Consider the following 19,568-nt stretch of genomic DNA (forward strand, 5'->3'; position numbering starts at 1 on the left):
CCCCCCGCCCCCCAGTTTTGAGTAACCGCAGTATCATTGTTTTGCATAACTTCTACTGTGTCAGCCTTGCAGGGCTGAGCTGGCATCCTGCTTGTGTTTTGCATGACTTTTGTTTCGCTGGCCTTATGTACTTTTCCAAGGCTGCCTTGTTCCCTTTATTTGATAAGAGTAAACTGTTGTTTTGTTCTGTTGTCCTTATCATTTTGATATCTGTTGCTGGAGTGAGTATTTGAAAGAGTGTCAGAGAGAAGAAAAATGCAAGAAATATCTCTGTTACTGGCAAGCAGACCTGTGAGCGGTCAGAACTTGTAGCAGGGGTCCAGAAAGGGCTGACAAGAAGCTTTTGTATACAGGACAGGTTGACAGGAATGTTGAGGCTGAAATAGAATCTGGACAACTTTGTCTTGCTCTTCAGTTTTTTTGGTTTGTTGTTTTTTTTTTTTTTTTTTTTTTTTTTTTTTTTTTTTTAGGAAGTAAGATTTTCTAAGTATTATATTATCCAGAAAATGCCATATCTTTCCTCACTTTCTCTCATCACAAGGAACAGAATCCCAGTCTAGGCTAGCCTCTGGGTTATAAAGTGGCTCAGAACAAGCTGTGTACTGCTCTCCTTAGACTTTTATGTGCTGCTTCGTCTGTCCACATCTTTGTCTAACCTTCTGTATAGTCCACTTAGGAGGGAGTCACAAGTCCTAGTTACGTCAGATAGTTACATCACCCCTCTTGAGCTCCAGTTTTTCTTTTGCACCTTACTTTTAATTCAATTTTGCTACAGTCATTTTTTTTTTCTCTGCTTTGAAAAACAGGAGGTTGAAATCTCTGTAAAAGATGGGCCTCCTTGGAGCCTCTTGGCTGTTAACCGAGTCTTGACCGGTTCCACACAGGAATTGGTGTCTCAACTATGGTTTGATATTGCTATCCAGAAAGTTTTCCTTCGCTATGAGCCATAGTCAGTAGTTTTTATTGCTAATGGATATTATTTTCAGCCATGGCAGGCTTAGCTTTTGTAAATGGCACTAGAGTGCTGATGCTTGTGATGCAAATTTCTGTAGCTGAGAAGACCACCTGATGGTAAATGTTTCTGCTTCTTCTTTCAGTCAAATGGCTTTGAAGCATTTCTTAGGGGAACTTGGTTGGAACGTTGTATTAGGTACCTCTGTGCTTTTGAGGTTCCAACAGCTAGGTTTAAATGCTGTAGAACACATACAGAAAACCCAGGAAATGAGAAAAAAATACCTGCCAAGAAAAAGCACTTTTGTATTTTTATGCTGTCATCATATCTTAAACCCCAACCCTTCTGGTCTGATTCCTGTGTACAGCTCTCCTGTGCAGGAAAAAAACCCTTGGCTTTGACTACCCTTTCATTTTGTGCTCCTGAGCCTCTAATGCTACCAACAAGTCACTTCTGTAAGCATCCAAGTTTAAATAGCAGCTTTTTTAGCCTGTAGTGGAAAGTGTCCCATCTGGTCCTCTTCAGCCTGAGGAAGGATGAGTGCAGATCCTTCCCCGGAGGAGCTGGGAACATAAACGGTAGAAAATGTATTTTCCTGAGTTCCCTTAGGGCTGTACAGAGAACCCTGGAGAGATAAAGGCAGCTGAGAAGAAATGGATGTTGGTAAATGGTATTAAAAGCTAGCAGACAGGGAGACATATGAATGTAAGACAAATAGGGCTGTTAAGTGAGGGAGACTGCAAACCCAATTTATGCCAGTGGCATGAGGAATGAAACAAGAAAGGTGGCACTCGGTAGGATCCCTTGGCTCCTCATAAATTTTGAATTGTCTGCTTTTCCTTTTTTTAATATCCTGCAAAATGAAAAGCTGGGATCATTAGAAGATGTGCTGGTGAAGGTGATCAGAAGCGAGAGAAGAAATTTCCGTACTCTGGCCTTCATTTCTCTGATTGTCAATGATTTGTTAGTCAGTTATCTGGGAGCGAGATATATCTGTAGTTTGTTAAAGTGTAGATTATGTTGTTCCATTTATCTTGCCTGTATCTTTAGAACCACAGTTGCCATGACAATATTTTGGGCTCATTCCAATGAAGAAAAGGATTTTAATTTTTCGGCAGCCTCTGTGCAGAATGACACTTAAGCTTCGTATATTTCTATAATTTTAGTGGGAATGTAAGGAAGTTGCTGTTTAAAACAAGCATGAGGGGGCCTGCTAATTCCTGGAAATCATTTTAATTAAGGGGAAGAGGAGAAAAAGAAGGAAAGGCAGCCCTTTGGTATTGGGCTGTGACTTTCACGTGTGGTGCAAAATGACTGAGTGCTCCCAGAAAGCAAACTCTCAGTGCTAATGAGAAATTACAGTGAGGTGTGAGCAGTTGCTTCGCAGAGCAAGACCCGTGAATTGGTCTTTAAACTTTGTCAGTCTCTTCTCATTTCATCCTCAGCTGACTTGCAGCCCTCTAAAAAATGAGGTCTAGGTATATTTGCCATAGATTTCTCGTGTGGCCCAGCCCGTAGCTGCTCTGCACGTTGTGTGCTGTGATCCATCCTTGTGGAAGGGTGGCAGGAGCATCAGCATCACATGTGGATTTGTTCTGCTTTTAAATAGGTTAAGGCTGTGTCTTGTGATATGGTTATAAATTCTCTGGAGGTCAACAGAGGATTTTGATAAATATCTTGGCCTTTCCATGAGAACCTTCACATTTGAAGTACATTTTTTTTTTACCAATCCTATGTGATCCCTAAGAGTGGCCATTCTCTTTGGTGGCAATCTGAACTCCAGCCAGATAAAGTCTCAGCTTTTCATTGTTGTCTCTGTTCCTCACATGAGGTAGCTGTTTTTCAGGAGGGTGTTTTTAAACTGTGTCTGTCTCCATAAACTTTCCAGGCATAGTTGCCTTTACAGGGTGGGAGAAGAGTAATTTAGAAGCATTATTTAAAATAATTCCCAGACTAAATTAATTCACTTCAGTGAAGTGTCCTTAGGCAAGTACCTGAAGTGTCTTAAATTCAAGAAAGACATGTAGGTCAGCCTTCTTCCTCCTGTCTTTTGTAGATGCCATCCAGATGAGTACTTCCATCCAGATGAGTTCAAGTGCTGTATGTGCATGAGGACTCAGCTCTCAGCGAAGTGGGGTTCTCACCCTGTCCCCTACAATGTACATATTAATGTTAAATGAGTTAAACTAATTTCATGGACGGGTGGGTGTTTCAAAGCTGGATATGTCAGCCTTCTGAGTTTCATTCCTCTGGTATCACAGCTTTTTGAAAACGAAAGCTGTGTACTGTCTAGAGAGTTTTCTGTTGAACTTTTAATAACTTTGTGATCATGTGCTGTGCCATTCAGCAGGTAATTGGTCTGTGTGCAACCCAAAATGTTTCAACAGAAGTATGTACATGACCACTGGTTTGTACTAATTAAATAATTGCTTCCATTGAGTGTAATTAATGCAGATTAGATAACAGAGAAAGGTAAGTGGGCAATTTAACTGCTTTGGGTTTGTTGCAGAATTTTCAATGATTTGCTTTGTGGCAAAGAAGAAAGCATTGGAAAATATTGCTACTGAACAGCTCAAATGAAAAGGGATCATCTTGCAGTTTGCATGGCTGCATGTTAGACTTGTGCTGAAAGCTTTTTATACTTCTCTGAGGTTGTATGACAGGTTATAGTTAGAGCTGGGAGGGAGGAGGCGCGCTTCTTTTTTTTTTTTTTTTTTTTTTTTTTTTACCCTCAAGGAGCTTTTAATGCTTAGAAAACTTGAATACACTGACAAGGTTGTGTCACTGCCTGAAGTGGCCCAGTAGTGTCCATGGCTCAAAGGGCAGTGAGATGAGGCAGGTCCAAGGTCAGGCTGGGGTGTTGCAGTTCGGATCAGGGAGCTGGAGGGCCAGGCACAAGTTTGTGTGAACAAGGCAGGGCCCGAGGGTTTGCGCTTCATTGCAGCTCCATAGCGAAAAAATGAGTTACTCCTGAGATTAATATCTTCTCACTTAGCAGGGATTTTTTTTTCCCTGCTATTTATTTTATTTTTTTAACACCTGAAATGCCAGCCTGAAATCAGAAAAGCTTTATGAAAGCCAGGCGAATTACAAAACCTTCTTTATTTGAACTTACCTCAGTATTTGTGAGTGTTGTGTGTCTTCACAGGAAAGAATGTGTTCATCTCTGGCATGCTACTGGAACAGCATTGAAAAATGTGCATTCAACCATAGGTTGAAATTTTCTGTGTTTTAAATGCTTCTGTCTAGTCCCAGAGCAAAGAAAGCCCAAATGAAACAGGCAAAGCTGGGACAGGATGGGACAGGATGAAGAGCCCAGCCAGAAAGGTGTCCCCAGGCACAAGCAGAAAGCATCAGAATTCTTCCATTTCAGTGCCTTGTATCTGAGGAATTCCCTGAAAACTGCTGCCAGCAGCAGTGCTGGATATTGGGGGACTGACGATCAGTGAATTCCTGGTAATTTTGTGCTTATCACTGCTGCTGTTAGGGATGAACCACAGTAGTTCAGTTGTTAGTGGAAGCTAGAGAGGAGGGCAGGTGTGATCCTACACTTATTTCCTCCGTATTCTCACCTGTATAACTGTCCCTACTCTCAGAGGTCTGAAGTCATATGCTGGCATACAAAATTTACCTTCCTTGGCCTGTTATTTTAAATGTCTTCTAAGAATCAGATAAGATCAAAGCCCCTCAAGTGTGCTTTAGATAAATGGCTTGCACTTTGTAAGCAAAAGCAAAAGATTGAATTGCCTTGACATTTTATAATCTTTCTGATTTCACATGTTGAATTTGAAATGCATTGCAAAAGGCCCTTGTCATTTTTCTGAAGTCTGCTGGATCTCTCAGGATGGGAGTAATATCCTCACTTCCTTCCATTCTCATTTCCGTGTCTGGTCCTGCAACCTTCAGAAGCCTGATGTAAGGTTTTGTTTTCCTCAGGACTGTGCTGGCTCCTGGACAGTTTAGGCATACTTGTTGCTAAATTATATCTTATAAAAAAATATGAGACGATCAAATACGAATTTATTCTCTGGAATACCTCAGCTACATGAGATGCTCGAGGGTGAAGCTGGGCGACTTCTCGTCAATCAGTACTGTCCTATTCTCCGTGGTACTGATCTCTGTTTGAGCTGCTGGAATTTATTATCTGGGGAATGAGCTTTCCCAGTCTTGGTTCTAATCTTATTTACTTGTGAACAATCTGTATACAGCATTGACACAAAAAATTCTGGTGCCAAGATAATACGCAGTGCAAGGGATAACATATTTAGATGTCTGTGTTGGATTTAGGACGCTGTGAAGCTCACCATTCCTGCCTATTCTTATCAAATAGTTGACTGCAGCTTTCTGCTACCATGCAGCCTGTCAGGAGTAGAGGTATTTCTGTCAAGGGAAAGAAAGAAAGAAAATTCAGTCCTTTTCTCTTTCTGGTCTGTTGCTTCAGGAGATGCAGAGCAGAGCAATGTGATCCCTGAGGATCTCTGCAAATAGTGAGATGAGGATATATAGAGAAGGCAAAAATCAGCTACAGGACGCCATGCATTGAGAAATTCCAGATTCGATTGACTCTTGATACCCCAGGCTTTAAACTGCCTTTTGGTAGTAGGATTATAGATGATGCTGTCTTAAGGCAGCAGACAGCACCATCAGAGCTCTTCCATGGACACAGCAGGGGTGGGGTGGGGTGTTGTCAATGAGCCATCAAATTCTTATACCAAAATGACTCTTGATAGTCACTCTTTCCCCATAAATGTCAAAATTTGTGATTGTTTATTGGTGGTAAAACATTTTGTCAATCATTTCTCCCTTGAAATGAAAACAATGCAATTAATAATGCTGAAAAGAAATGCTTCACAAAGGACTGGAAAATGTACTGATTTTGAGTGCTAGTGAAAAATGTAGCCTTTAGTGTGCCACTGTTTTTGAAAAAAGAAATGTTTTCTGACAAGGCTTCCTTTGGTCAGGAGTCTCACACATCAGGGGAGGTGAGGAGGTAATGACAGACTGGCTGCTGTGTCTGATGCGTCTGTGTGTGTGCTGGGATCCTCAGTGCTTGGAAACACGCTCTCAGGTGAGACCTACCTGCGAAGATTATAGTCATTAGAGCTTGTCTCCAGCTGCAAGGGCAAGGACTGTGGCTCACATGGCTGGCATTCAGGGATTTTCTAACCTGCATTTGGAGAGTTCCCTGCTTCTTTCAGTTGCCTGGCTGTCCTCATCAGCTGACTCAGACCTGCTCTTAATCCCAGATTTCAGCCAAGGCTGAACCTTGTGTACCGAGGCAGGGAGGTCTTGAGCTAGAGATGTCTTCCCTCCCAGGACACAGACTGCCCTGTTTGTTTCACTTAGGGCATGATGAAAATATAATTTATTTAATCTAATCTGTTTAACATTGGCCATACTGCCACTGTCCTTCAGATTTCTGGTTTGTGTTTGTGATACTTTTTTTCTTCTCCCTGAAAACTGAGCTCCTTATATCAGTTGGAGTGGCTGCGGACAAGGAAGGAATTTGCCTTTGTATGAGGCTTTTAAAGTAAGTATTTATGATTGTAAGATGATTGGATATGTTTCAGTGTCAGCACTGGGTATGCATTTTTAAGAATGCTATTGAAACTTTCGTACAAAAGATCCACTGTATGTGTTCCTAGGATATTATTTTATTTGATTAAAAAATGGACTGAATGCACTGCTATTGAATAAACTCTCATTTAATGTTTCAAAACATCTACATTCAAACAAACACCAAACAAAGAAGGGGACAGAAACATCTTTTTGATGTTACATCCCTTTTGCTTTAACTGGGACTAGTTGAGCTGAATACATAATCACAAGCCCAGAAGTTTAGTGTTTTGTTGAAGTTGCACTGGCCTTGAGCTTGGTCTGTGCAATAATGTGAGTTAACCTCTGTGAATAATCAACAGCTGCAGTCTTGGACCAGCAGAGCTTCTGGATTATGGCAACAAAGAGACCTCGAGGTTTTTATCCCTTGAAAGTTAAATGAAAAAGTTAAAAGAAGAGCTTTGTGGTCAATATTTTGATGGGGTCAATACGGTTTTAGACACTTTCAACAAAATGGATGCTGACATTCCTTGTTGTCTAGTTCTCTGGAAGACATGAAAATAAATAAGTTCATAAGGCAAAAAGATTAATGAAAAGGGAATAAATATATTTTAGATTTTAATATTGATTTATACGCTATTAATTTTGTTTATCTTAATTTTATAATTAATTAAATTCTTGATTTTAGTAATGTTGCCTATAGATAGGTTTTGTTAGGTGGGCAAGAGAGCTTCTCCTCTGCTTCAGGCAAAAGTTCTGAATTTATTTCTGGGCTATGTGCCTGGTCAGTTTTATCTTTATATGTAGATTGCTGTGCTAAAATGTGGAAGGATTTACAGCAAAAAGTTAAAGTCGTGGTGATCTCTAAGAGAGTTCACTAGGTTAAGCAAGTTCTTGCTCTAAGATTATAAATCAAGCTAGATCAAGTGGTACAGAAGACATACAAGCACTTTCTTGGCTTGGAAGCAAAGCAGAAACATTGTAGAAACAATTCTTCCACCTTTAAGTTTATTCAAATTTTTGTTGGTTTTGTTGCTTTTGCCATTTGAAACTGGAATAAATATGGGATTCTGTCTTTTCTAATAAGCTGGAAACAAAAATAAAGACACATTTGTCCTGATGAGGTCCTTTTTACTACACAGCACTCTCCCAAGATGATATCCATTCATGCCTCACTTCTCTAAAGTCCCCTCTTAAAAGTTGCTGGAAATAGACCTTGAATGTATTTTCCCAGTTGTGAATAATCTGTTCCTGTGGTATGGATGCAATTTGGATAAAAGACATTTTGAAGGAGAGGAGATTTTGTACCTTGCATGGCATTTGAGGCTCTGTGCCTGACACAGTGATGCTGTTCGAGGCAGTAGAAGTGTCCAGAAGCAGGTAAGGACACATCAGTGCAATCAGTAGTTCACAGTCTCCTTTCCCTTAGAGAATCACATCTTTCCTGAAAGATCTTCTAGTGCTGTACTTGAATTGTTTAATTTATGCAATAGATTTTTTTTTTCTTTCTCAGTACGTCTCCTGTACTGAGTGTGTGCTTAAATGGGAAGGAATGGCCTTATTTCTTCTGATTGCCTAATCAAATTAATCTGTTTCATTTATTCAGTAATTAGGTAATGCATGGTTTTTTCACTCATAAAGTAGAAGACAGCAGTGCTGAACATCTGTGTTTGTTCCTGTGGAATCTGTCTGGTTGAATAAAGGGCATCCTCCAGTGTCATCCTCTTCACTTGAAACAGGTGTTTGAAGTTCACCCTTTTGGATGGCTTTGAACCAAAGGCAGGGAAAGCCTACTGGGAAAAGAAGCATCAAACACCTTGTAGGCCTTTTGAAAGGGTTAGATCTCTCTCTGATCTCACTGGTTTCAGTCAGGCTATTAGGTATTTAGGCATCTTGTCTTTGAGGATTAATCTGAACTCTTAATTGTCCATTTCTGATGGTTTCTGTCACTCCACTAATTCTCCCTTAACTACGGAAGTCATTGCATTGGCATAAAAACACTTGTTATTCTGCTTATACATTCTTCACTTAAAAGCCTTCCCTTCAAAGCCTTTCAACCAGTCCGTAATTGGGGTGATGGGGGATGAGAAGCATGAGCAGAGCCATAGCACAGGCTGCCCAGAGAGGCTGTGCAGCCTTGTGGTTGGAGCTGTCTGATACAATGCTGGCCCTGAGTGCCTCTGCTTGAACCAGACAGCTGGATGAGGTGTCCTCCAGTGCTCCCTTCCAACCTCAACTAGCCTGAGATTCTGTGAAGTTTTAATACAGAGCATCATGTGGGCCATGACCTGATCTGAGATGGAGGCTTAATTTTCCATCTGCCTTGTCTCGTCCAGTGCTGTGTGCAGTTAGTTCATTCTTTTGTACAGTATGGTCCCACTAATGGTGCCTTTTGCGCTTCTACTGATGGTGGTTTTTTAATTTTTTAAATTCAATAAGTTTATTAAAATCTTTTCAGTTTCTGTATGTGAGATTTCGGGGAGAGCTCTCTTTTAAAGCTAGAAATGAAAAATTAGTTTTTGTGGTTATGCAAAAAAGATCAGAAGTATAACTTCCTTAAAAACCAAAATAGTACATAAGACAGAGATTCTAACACTCTGTGTTTTATGAAAACATTTTGATTTTAGAAAGCTGATTTTTAATTTTTCTTTCAGTTTCTTGTATTTTCTGTTTTTCAATGAATCTCCCCCCACCCCAGTATTGGATTTATACATTATATATTCTGGATGTGTAGAATTTATGTACATCTTTTTCGAGTCTCAAGTCCATGAAGTGCTCATATCTGATCCAGTGTTTAATGGGATGAAGTGCCCATATCTGATCCAGTGTTTAATAGGATTCAGATTATGCAAAGGAGCTGATAATGCTGCGCTGTTCTAATGAAGTGCTTGAACACGGGCCTAAGTGGAAGCATGCTGTGTGTGATGTTCAGGAGTGCCTGTGGGAGAAAGGAGCTTAAATCCCCTTGAGAGTGAAAGACGTGATCCCACCAACTTCAGAGTGTGACGGCTCCCCCTTGCTGTGTTCCTGCTGCCAGTGGTGGGTGTTGTCATTCCGATGACTTCGGGAGCCAAGCTCTGTGTTCCATGCACTATCCCTTTACAGTCACTCCTTGCCAAGTTTTTCTCTATTAGGTTTCAATCCAGTGGTTTTAGTGTAGTTAATGAGCGGGGGCTGGGGGTTCTCTTCTATCCTTCCCAAAGGCACGGTTAGAAATAGTTGTTTTCCTTGTATTTTGTAAAAGATGTGTAACTTCTGACATACCGGCTCTTGTTTTGCAGGTCCCCAGTTTGCTGGTTGCAGAGAGGCCACCGTATCAACTGGGATCACATCAAGAGCTCTGAGCTCCTGTTCCTCCCTAAGGTACGTGAATAGTTGTGATCAATTTATTGATTTGAAATGACGTTCTGAGTAGATAATTAAATTTCAACTGTAGGCCTCAGTGAATGGCTTTTTAGAGAGCAGAAATGACAATCTGCAGAAAGTAGTACAGTTAATACAATGGATCAGACTGGTACCTGGAGATGTTGCTTACTGCTGATGTGGGCTGTGTTTCCTTGTTTCCCCTGACGTGTGGTGGCCTGTAAAGACATTGTACTGAGCCCTTTGCCTGAGGGGACTGAAGCGGGAATCAAGTTATTAGCCCAGGATCCTCTGTCTTTTCTTACTGGCAAACTAATTTTGTATCGTGTGGCTGTTGTTTACCTGAATATTGAGCACAACTGTATTCTTTCATACTCAGATCACATTTTTTTTATTGACAAATGCTGATATATTATGAGAATTCATTGTTTAAGAAAAAAAAATAAAAATAATAAATAAAAACCTGTGTACCGAAGTAATGCATGAAATCTGTCAATCTTCATTCTTTCCCCCAAATCCACATTTTTTTGCACAGCCTATGTATTTTGAATAGGAAAAGAATCCAGGTCCAGTCCTTGAAATCATGTTATAAAGACAGTGAAGGTGTAGAAGAACACACTGTGCGAAGGAAAGGACAGATAAACAGATTAAAAAAAGAGGTGCTGTAGCACCTGCCAGAGTTGCTATACCTGTATAGTTGATCACCCAGCAACAAATGGCTGAGAGACTGAGATATATATGGGATAATCTCACAGAGTGCAGCTCCTGAAGTAGGCAGAAAGGAAGATGGTGATGCATTGGTGTTTATGTTCAGTCCCTTCTAAAGCCCTATAGGGAAAAATATTTCTGAGTCTTCTGGAAGACTAAAGCTGGAAATAAAACACTGTAATAGCTTCCAAGTGGATATATCTGAAGTGGTAAAGCTTTTCAATAGGGCCTCAGTCTTTCCCCTTTCTTTTATTTAAATACTTCCTATTTTGGTTTCCTTTAAACAGTTGCAGGTGACAGAGTGACCAGTCCCAACCTGAGGAAAATCAGATTTTTGTCAGCAGTCTAGAAAGAAAAATAATTTCTGTCTTGCAGTTTAAAAGAAAATACAGGCGATAGCAAATAGCAAGTACTCACTGCAAGGACTGAAGACACTGAGAGAAACAATCACCATTACATGATGTCCCTTTTCACTGGGAATTACAGGTGATTATTTAAGTCCATGTAGGTTTGTGGACTTCTGCAGCACATGTAAATTGAGGATTTGATCAAGGTCCGTAGTGTGAAGTGGAATTGAAGTCTACTGATGTTAACTGGTATCAACTTTTGACTTGGAGTAATCTCACACCTTAAAAGGGTGGTGTCTCAGGGATTTTTACATTGCTTGATTTTCAGTAATCCTATCTCCTCCTGCTCCTACGTCTCTAGGTCTTGGATTGCTTTGGTTTTATGGTGTTTGGGGTTTGTTTGTTTCTTTGTTTTGGTTGTGTGTGTTTTCCCCCTCCTTTTATAAAAAATATATTTTCTTTGGTTTTGATGTGTATCTTGAATCTATGACTTCCATGTTAGTTACGTGTGGAATTAAGACCTGTTCTATATCATTAACCTTACCCTTTGTCAGTTGAATTGAATGAATAAAATCGCAGTGATTTATGCTGGAAAATAACTCTTTTTGTTACTTTTTCTCCCTTCATTTTTTCTGTGAAAACTGAAGTACCTGTTATTACACAGGCCCCTCAAAAGGGCTATTCTGTCCATGTAAGTTTTGCAATTAAATGGAGCAGGTGATGGTGTTGGTAGCGTGGCCATAATTTACCAATCTTTAATTGGACTGGGGGTTTTTCTTTTATTTACTGAATTACTGTGTCAAAACCTGAACAACTTTGCTTTTAACTCTCAAACTGACAGGTTTAGGCCAAGGAGATGCAGCAAATACAAACCTTCAGCAGTTGGACTGACCCAATTTTATGCACTTAGTGATTTTGTTGGTTTTGTATTGTTATACATTTAAGTCAGCAGAGCTTCCAGGCAAGGTTTGAAGAAGAGTGTGAGGCTTCTTTGTTTTCTTTGTTTCTGTAAATACTCACGCAGGATGACTGTATGATTTGGAGGATACCGCTCTTAAGACCATGTTTACTTGCTCATCCTTACAGCATTGTGCACAGCACTGCTGTATAAAGTGTGCAGAAAATAAAAACAAAAAACAAGCAAAATCTGTTTCTCTGCAGAAATTTCTTATGTTGAGTCTTCAGGGTGGTCTTTACAGACTAAGGACAAGTGCTTTTTTTCTGGTGTAGGGCCTTTTGGGTAGATGTGGTAAATGAGTGCTGGGGGCATCTGTTGGGCTGACAGTGAATGTGTTTGATTATGCATATAGTAAGTGTTGGTACTTCATACAAAAGAAATGTGAGTCTCCCAGGTAGTATTTCACCATGGAAATTGGGTAGTGTGAATTGTTATTATCTCAAGTGTGCTGTCACTGGGAGGTGAGATTTACCCAGAATAGTCACTTCTGCTGTACAGACAAGGAGCTGACCTTGTGGAAAAATTGCACACTGTGGCGTTCCTTTCTCTGACACAAAGAGGGGGGAAAGGCTGCCTGTGTCAGTGTAGTACTTGCACACAGACAAGGAGTCTAGACTAGAAGCTGGCAGGTTTTAGATTTTGAGAGGTTTAAAAGGATCTTTGTGCCATGTAAAGGCTTTCTGCCTGCATGCCTCATGTTAGGAGTGGAGTTGTTGTGGAGAGGAATAATGCTTCTCTTTCCCTGCCAGTGTTTGTTTTTCTTTAGCTCTTCCTTCTTCTTGCCTCACTGCTGACAAGGAGGCTGGTTTGCCATACTAAACACCTTAGGGCTGACAGGATGGAGAAAACCTACAGGCTCCTTTGACAGCAGTAATCAATAAGAAGTGAAAAAAATCTCACTCCGAGAAGCTCTTTCCCAGCTAAAAATGGCAACAGAAGTCTTGAAGGTGAAACTCTGATTTTTAGCCCAAATTCTGAACGCAAAGGACCTGGAATCTCAGACCAGGGAAAATATTTGCAAACCAAGAGTTTCTTGCTGCTCATTTGTGTGGACCTCAACCAAGGGGAGAGTTGCATTGTGTGAGACAGTCCTCAAAAATGCCTTCCTCAGCCCATGGGCTGGGGCTTGGCTTATTGCATCCCCTGGGACTTAGACTCATAGAGTTAAGGTTGGAAAAGACCTTTACGACCATCTCATCCAACCATTAACCTGGCGCCACCATGTTCACCACTAAACCATGTCACTTGGGGTGCCTCATCCACACATTTTTTGAGACTTCCAGGGATGATGATAGCAGCACTTTCCTGGGCAGCCTATTCCAATGCCTGACCACCCTTTAAGTGAGGAAGTTTTTCCTAATATCTAATCTAAACCTGTCCTGGTGCAACTTTAGGCTGTTTTCTCTCATCCTTTCACTTGCTACCTACCGCTCACCACCACCTCTGGGCCCAGCCATCCAGTGAGCAGTGCACCCACCCGAAGCAGCCAGCTTCTCCAGAACAGTGCTGTGGGAAACAGTGTCAAAGGCTTTACTGAAGTCCATGTAGACACATCCACAGCCTTTCCATCATCCACTGAGCAGATCACCTTGACACAGAAGGAGATCAGGCTGGTCCAGCAGCAGGTGCATTTTGGAATCCCAGCCTGGCTGGGCCACATCCCCTGGTTGTCCAGTATGTGCCACGTGCTGGCACTCAAGACAATCTGCTCCACGTCCTTCCCTGGCACCAAGGGCACCAGGTCTGTAGTTCCCCAAATCCTCCTTCCAACCCTTCCTGTAGATGGGCAGTACAGTTGCTGACTTCAGCCAGCTGGGACCTCCCTGGTTCACCAGGACAGCTGACAAATGTTTGGAAGTGGCTTGGCAGACTCTTCCACCGGCTCCCTCAGTGCCCTTGGGTGGATCCTATCGGGGCCCTAGAGCTGTGTGTGTCTAGATGTGTAGCAGGTCACTGACCATTTTCTCCTGGATTATGAGGGCTTCATTCTGCTCCCCCTCTCTGCCTTTCAGCTCAGAGGCCCAGGTACCCTGAGGATAACTGGTATTATGAAAGATTTGCTGCAAGAACTTCCATGATACTGCAAGCTTCTCCAAAGTTCCCACTTGCCTTATGAGAGATGGTGAATTTCTCTGATTCTTGTGAGAGCCACTGGAAAATGAGGAAACTTAATCAAAACTAAGCAGAAGAAGGGATCAGAATTAGCTTTTTGATCTAACAGGTCTGGTTCATTTTTAAGAATAAGTAAGTCATTTCTGTGGAAGAAGAAAAGTTTGGGGTTTTTTTTTGTTTTTTTTTTGTTTTTTTTTTTCCCCAAATAGATTTAATTGCCAGCAAGTCACATTGAAAATGGCAATAACAACTTGTAATTACAAATGGGGGTAGACAGAAATTCCCAGAGCACCCAGTTAATCAAAAAATAGAGGCTGGAGAGTGCAGTATTTTTCATGCTGTATTGTAGTGATAATGGCAAGTCATTCAGAAAGCACAATAGGAAAAGTTAGGTCTAGCTGATATATTCTTGTTTTGTGACGCTGAGTAATTTTAAATATGGGCTCTTACTGTCGTCTTTGTTTTGCAGGAAGCAATGCAAGCAAATAAATATGTCTGTATCCCATATTGCTGTTTTACTCACAACTTAGCTGCTTATTTGGTTGATATGGAGTTTTTATTCCCTTTATGCTAGTTGTGCAGCTAGGGAATTTGGTGGTAATAAAAACACAGAGCTCTCACAGCACGCTTTGTGCTGATGCATCTCAATGTTCTGTGCAGTATGTGATAACCTCACACTGTGGAGATGTGATTGGGAAAGCAGTTTGCCCCCATGGTCACTTGGCTGGCAGGAGAACTGGGATAAGGATCCCTGGCCTTGAGACTCAGCACAGGGCTCCCTCAGTCTGACCACGTGCTTTGGTTTGTTCATAGAACTGTTAGCGGTATCATCCCTCCTAACGATGTGGGGAAGGTTTTAGATATTAAGCAGGTATCTTCCTGTCAGCACTAAATTACTTTTAAAGGGGAGATAAAAAAAATAGCACATCCTTTTGTATTAGATATCATACGTCCTCTGGAATCATCTTTGCCAAATGCTATTAATGGCGACTCAAGAGATTCATTCTATTATCTTGACTAGCGTATTTCTAAAGTAGTTTGACATTTTATTTGTCTGACTTATCTGTTGTTGTAGGGAGATATTGGTTTATTACCCTTTAGAAGGCTGAAATGTTAACCAGGAAATATGGGAGTTCCTTTCATTATTTTTTACTATGAAATACGAACTCTAGACTGGAGTGTCAGCTCTGGAGTAAAGGAGAATTCTGGCCTTGTGCTCAAAGGTTTGGATTTGACTACAGACAGTATCCTAGACCCTCTGTGGTAAGCTGCTTCTTCTTCAATCCCACAAAGCAGTTTTAAGCCCTGCACACCTTACCTCTCATATGGGAGATTGAGGTAGAGCTTTGTCTTCCTCTGGCACTGCCAAGATCCCAGTGTCTGCAGTCAGTGTGAACAAGCACTGCAGGAAGGGAGCGAGCTGGAATGCAGTTGGGTTCCTGCTCCCAGAGCAGAACTAGCTGTGAACAGTAGGACAGATGTAATTTGAAATATTCACTGGTGTCGCTGCTGGATGTGTACTGTTGGCAATGTGAACTATAATAGTGACTGTTAACAAAAACCCCTTTTACATGGAGGAATTAGAACCATTTCATATGGTCTTTTAAACTGAACTTCTTTCTTCCTCAGCAGTCCAGACATGCTTGACAGCAGCTGAAAGCTCTTAAATTTAATGGCTTTGGATGATTTTGTATGGCTGTTCTGGTGTCCAGTCCTCTCTGCTTCATGATATCCTGATTCCATCTTCATGTGTGCACATGCTCACAATTCAGGAATGTAAGATAAATATTTTATTTTATTATGATCTTTGGGAGACACTGTGAGTAGGAGGGGTTTATTGAGAGGCTGGAAGAAAGCTCAGAGTCTGATAAGCAGGGAAAACCAGTTGAGATGGATTTGCAGTCTTCTGTGTGTGAGAGCACTATTTTACTTTGCATTACCATTTTGAGTCAGAGAAGATAAAAAGCATCTGATTAATAGAAGCCTGGATGAAGATATGTGCTGCTACACATGTATTTGGAGTCTGATAAGTCCTGGGCTTGGCAGATAAAAAAATCTGTCCTTTCATGAAGGAGCTTTCCTCATATTAGAGAAAACTGTAAGGTAAATGAAACAAATAAGTAGAGCAGGCATGTATTATTAAGCAAGTTTTGTGTCAGTGAATGAATACCGACATTTTTAAAAAGAGTCAGAAACTAAAGGCTGCAAAAGTAAATTGCTTTGTCTTAACTATACATCTAAGAAGGCTTTTGCTTTTTGAGAAATGAATAATAGAAAACTTCAAGCCTTCTTATAGCAAAGATAATTGTACTCTTGCTTATTTTAATTACATTATTTTAAGTAGGTCACCCACTTGCTTAAACCTGTGGAAAATTTAGGAAATCTTAGCAACCTGGTATATGGGCAGATTCAGGGGACTTTCTTTTACTGTGCCTGTATTGCTCCAGCATTTTAGCATGGGCTGCTTGCAGTCAGAGAGCACATCTACTTGTACTTGTTTTTTAATCTAGACTGGTGGTAGCACTTCTTTTCTGGGTCAACTGATTTCATTACAGACATGTTCGCTGCACTCAGCTGTCTTGTAGCAGCAGTGATAAAAAGATAAAATCAGGCTTCAGAAAGCAATGGTGACAAGATTGGCTCAGAGTGGGTAAAGAGACTAAAATCAGGAACAACTTCACGTGATAGAGATGGTGCTGAATATTTGCTTTCTGATTTAGGGTGTATTTAATGGCTACAGAAGAAAAGGCAAAAGTTACCAGCTCAGTTCCTGATTTCTTAAATGCGTGGCTCTGTTTCCCAGGTGCTTTAGGATGCTGTAGGCCCCTTTGGTACTGGAAAAGTCTGACCTTTGGTGTCATCTCATGAGCTGCAGAGCTCCAAGCACATCTGTAACAGCTCTTCCCCTCTTCAGCTTAAGTGGTGCACCGGAGCTCCTCTAAAATTTTGAGTAAAGGGCTCTTTTCAAAGTATTTGGCTGCAAAGATACAATGTCGAGTGTTCTAAAAGGAGCACTTGGGTCTGAGCTGGCTTTGTATCCACTAATACACGTGGTGTAGCTACAAGCTGATCTTCAAACTCCTTGGTGACCTCCAAGGGAAAAGGTCCTAAAGGTAATGCTGCTGGGTATAATACGTTTAGAAAACTCTAGGATTTCTGATGTGATGGTTTTTCAAGCATTGCATGTGTTACCAAAGGCAGTTTAGTGGGATTGCAGTACTCAGAGCATCTGTTTCAGAAAAAAATCTCTTACCTCTGCTTTTTACACATCTTGTGTGTCTTCTCTGGTGAATTGTGCCACACTGTCAGTGCTATCACTGATTTTTTTTTTTTTTTTTTTTTTTTCCTGCTGAACTCCTTATGAATGAATTTGTAGCAAGAGGTCTGAGAGAGAATGCTTTGGATCAGTATTTGTTTGCCCACTGGAGCTCTGCCAATGCAACCTGGGGAGATTGTGATGATGGCGAGTCTTTCCTGGAGTTCAGGAGAAGGGAAGGAAAAAAAGCTCTGTGCTCTGAACAGAGAAGTTTGCACAAAGCACACTCTATGGTGGAAACAAATCAGGTGGAAAACCAAGTCATGCAAGGTCATTAGGAGTGCAACTAATTCTTCCTTTCTCCACCATGAAGCCCATCCTCTTTAAAAGAAAATGGCATTTATTGGCAGCTTGAACTTCTCAGTGGTGTTCAAATTAATAGGGTTTTATAAGCATCACATGTGATGTTTTCCTTCTGTTACAATAGCAGATGAGCTCTTCTCCCTCTCAGTTTTGACCAGGATTTCACCAGGCACAGAGAAGAGGGAGCAAGGTATTAAGGAGGCAGAACCTCTCTTTTTATTCTTGTCTGTTGGGTGTAGTCTCACAGTGAGGGATAGGAGCCACAGGAAAGCCCTGATCCACTGTCTTTTCAATTCAAAGACTTTCATCTATTTAAAGAGATTTGAAACAAAACTTCAAACCTGTCTCCTTCAGTTAAGCTCAGGTCAACTTGGAAAAAAGAGAGATTAAAATAATATTATCCTGGAGCACACCCTGTCTTCTGCTTGCTTGCTGTTGAGTAGCACTGGGTTACAGCCTTGTACATTTAGCTCCTTGCCTGGTGTCATGAGAGATCTCCCTCTGGTTTCAACCCACGCATTGCTTTGGCGGAGGTGGAAATCCTGCCTATCTCTATCCCCGCTTCTCCTTAATGCAGTGGATACTTTTCCTTTTCTGGTTTCTTCTGTAAGATCACAGGTTGTAGTGGAAATGACCTAAGCAGCCAGTAAAGACTTGAGATGAAGTTGAAACAAAATGAACAAAGCTGTAGGGAAAGTGAATTGGATTGGAAAGTTTTCACTGTGTGATCAGCCAGATCCTAAGATCTGTCTGTTCCTGGACTTTTCCTAAAATAAGCTACTTTAAATTAATTATATAGATATAATCCCCTATGAGGACATTTGTTCTGGAGTGAGAGTGTCTGTGTAGTGTAGGGTGAGAGTGTCTTGAAATCATTTGAAAGTATTCTGCAGTAACTACTTTGATTAATTTCTAAGCATATCAGGACCTACAGCGATGACAGCTGGTATTGCTTCTCTACCTCACTGCTTGCCTAAAGCAGCTCCGGCCGTGCCCAGTAACGGGTCAGGTTCAGAATTGTGGCCTTTCATTTTATCTGAACTAGCAGAAGCAAACAGTCTTCTCGATGCTCCATCTAAAAACGTGTTCCTGCAGATGAAACTCTGCGCTGTGTAGCTGTGTGCTGACTCCACAAACCTCCCACCCTTTGCCACCATCTCTTTCATAACGGTAAAGTTTAAATGTGGAAACAACTCTTAAGTCAGACAAGGATATTTGGCTCAGAAAATGAGAGGAGGAGGTCAGTGCCTCCCGTGAAGTGATAGATGAGGGGATGAGATGTGCCTAATGGAAAAGACTGGGAAAAGGCAAGGGAAGAGTACTGAAGGAGAGAAAATTAGAAGTAAAGAGAGTGGAAACAGGGAGAGGCTATGAGGTTCTGGTGAAATGAAAATGAGTAGTTGTTAACATACAGGAATTGCTCTGTGGCTTTGGATAGGCCAGACTTCCTGCTTCCCTTGCTTTTCTGCCATGCTGTCCCTGTTCACTTCAGCAGAGAACTGTGCTGTAGCCAAGGCTTAAGGCAGAGTAGCAATAATTAAAACTGAAAAAAAATTAGATGTTGTTCACCTCTGTGCAGCTTACAGTTTCATTATTGTTTGGATGAAGTTCACAGAAATCAGCTATTTCCAGTATGTTTAAAACTATCTGCAAACATATGAGTTCCCCCTCACCTTTCATTCATGCTAAAGGGGAAGTGTGATACATATATTAGACTATAGCAGTGACCAAAATAACCCCAACACTTTGCACCCAGTGGGCAGCTGATGATTGTGATGGTCTGTTCCAATGTCACTGTCTCCCTGCAGTCATTGTTTAGACACAAATGACAGAAACACAAATGCATTCCCAAAATCAAGAAATAGTTATAGTTCATGAACGGCAGAGGATTAGCTTCAAAACCGGGGAAGTTACTTTAGCTTCATTAACGTTTCATTTATTTATGTTTACATT

At 41.1% G+C, this 19,568-nt stretch overlaps 1 protein-coding gene across 10 annotated transcripts in view; it reads left to right on the forward strand.

Annotated features, from left to right (window-relative positions):
• Positions 1–19,568, forward strand: part of TSPAN4 (tetraspanin 4) — a 416,847-nt gene that overhangs the window by 138,215 nt on the left and 259,064 nt on the right. For all 10 annotated transcript variants that reach the window (XR_009207921.1, XM_040066857.2, XM_058420908.1 and 7 more), the window contains one exon: positions 9,790–9,871. Coding sequence is in view for 1 of the 10 variants with exons in the window: in XM_058420908.1 (XP_058276891.1) it covers positions 9,790–9,871 (82 nt within the window). In the remaining 9 variants the exon portion in view is untranslated. The remainder of the gene's footprint in view (positions 1–9,789; positions 9,872–19,568) is intronic.

This window comes from Hirundo rustica, chromosome 6 (genome assembly GCF_015227805.2).
Source record: "Hirundo rustica isolate bHirRus1 chromosome 6, bHirRus1.pri.v3, whole genome shotgun sequence".
Taxonomy (NCBI): Eukaryota; Metazoa; Chordata; class Aves; order Passeriformes; family Hirundinidae; genus Hirundo; species Hirundo rustica.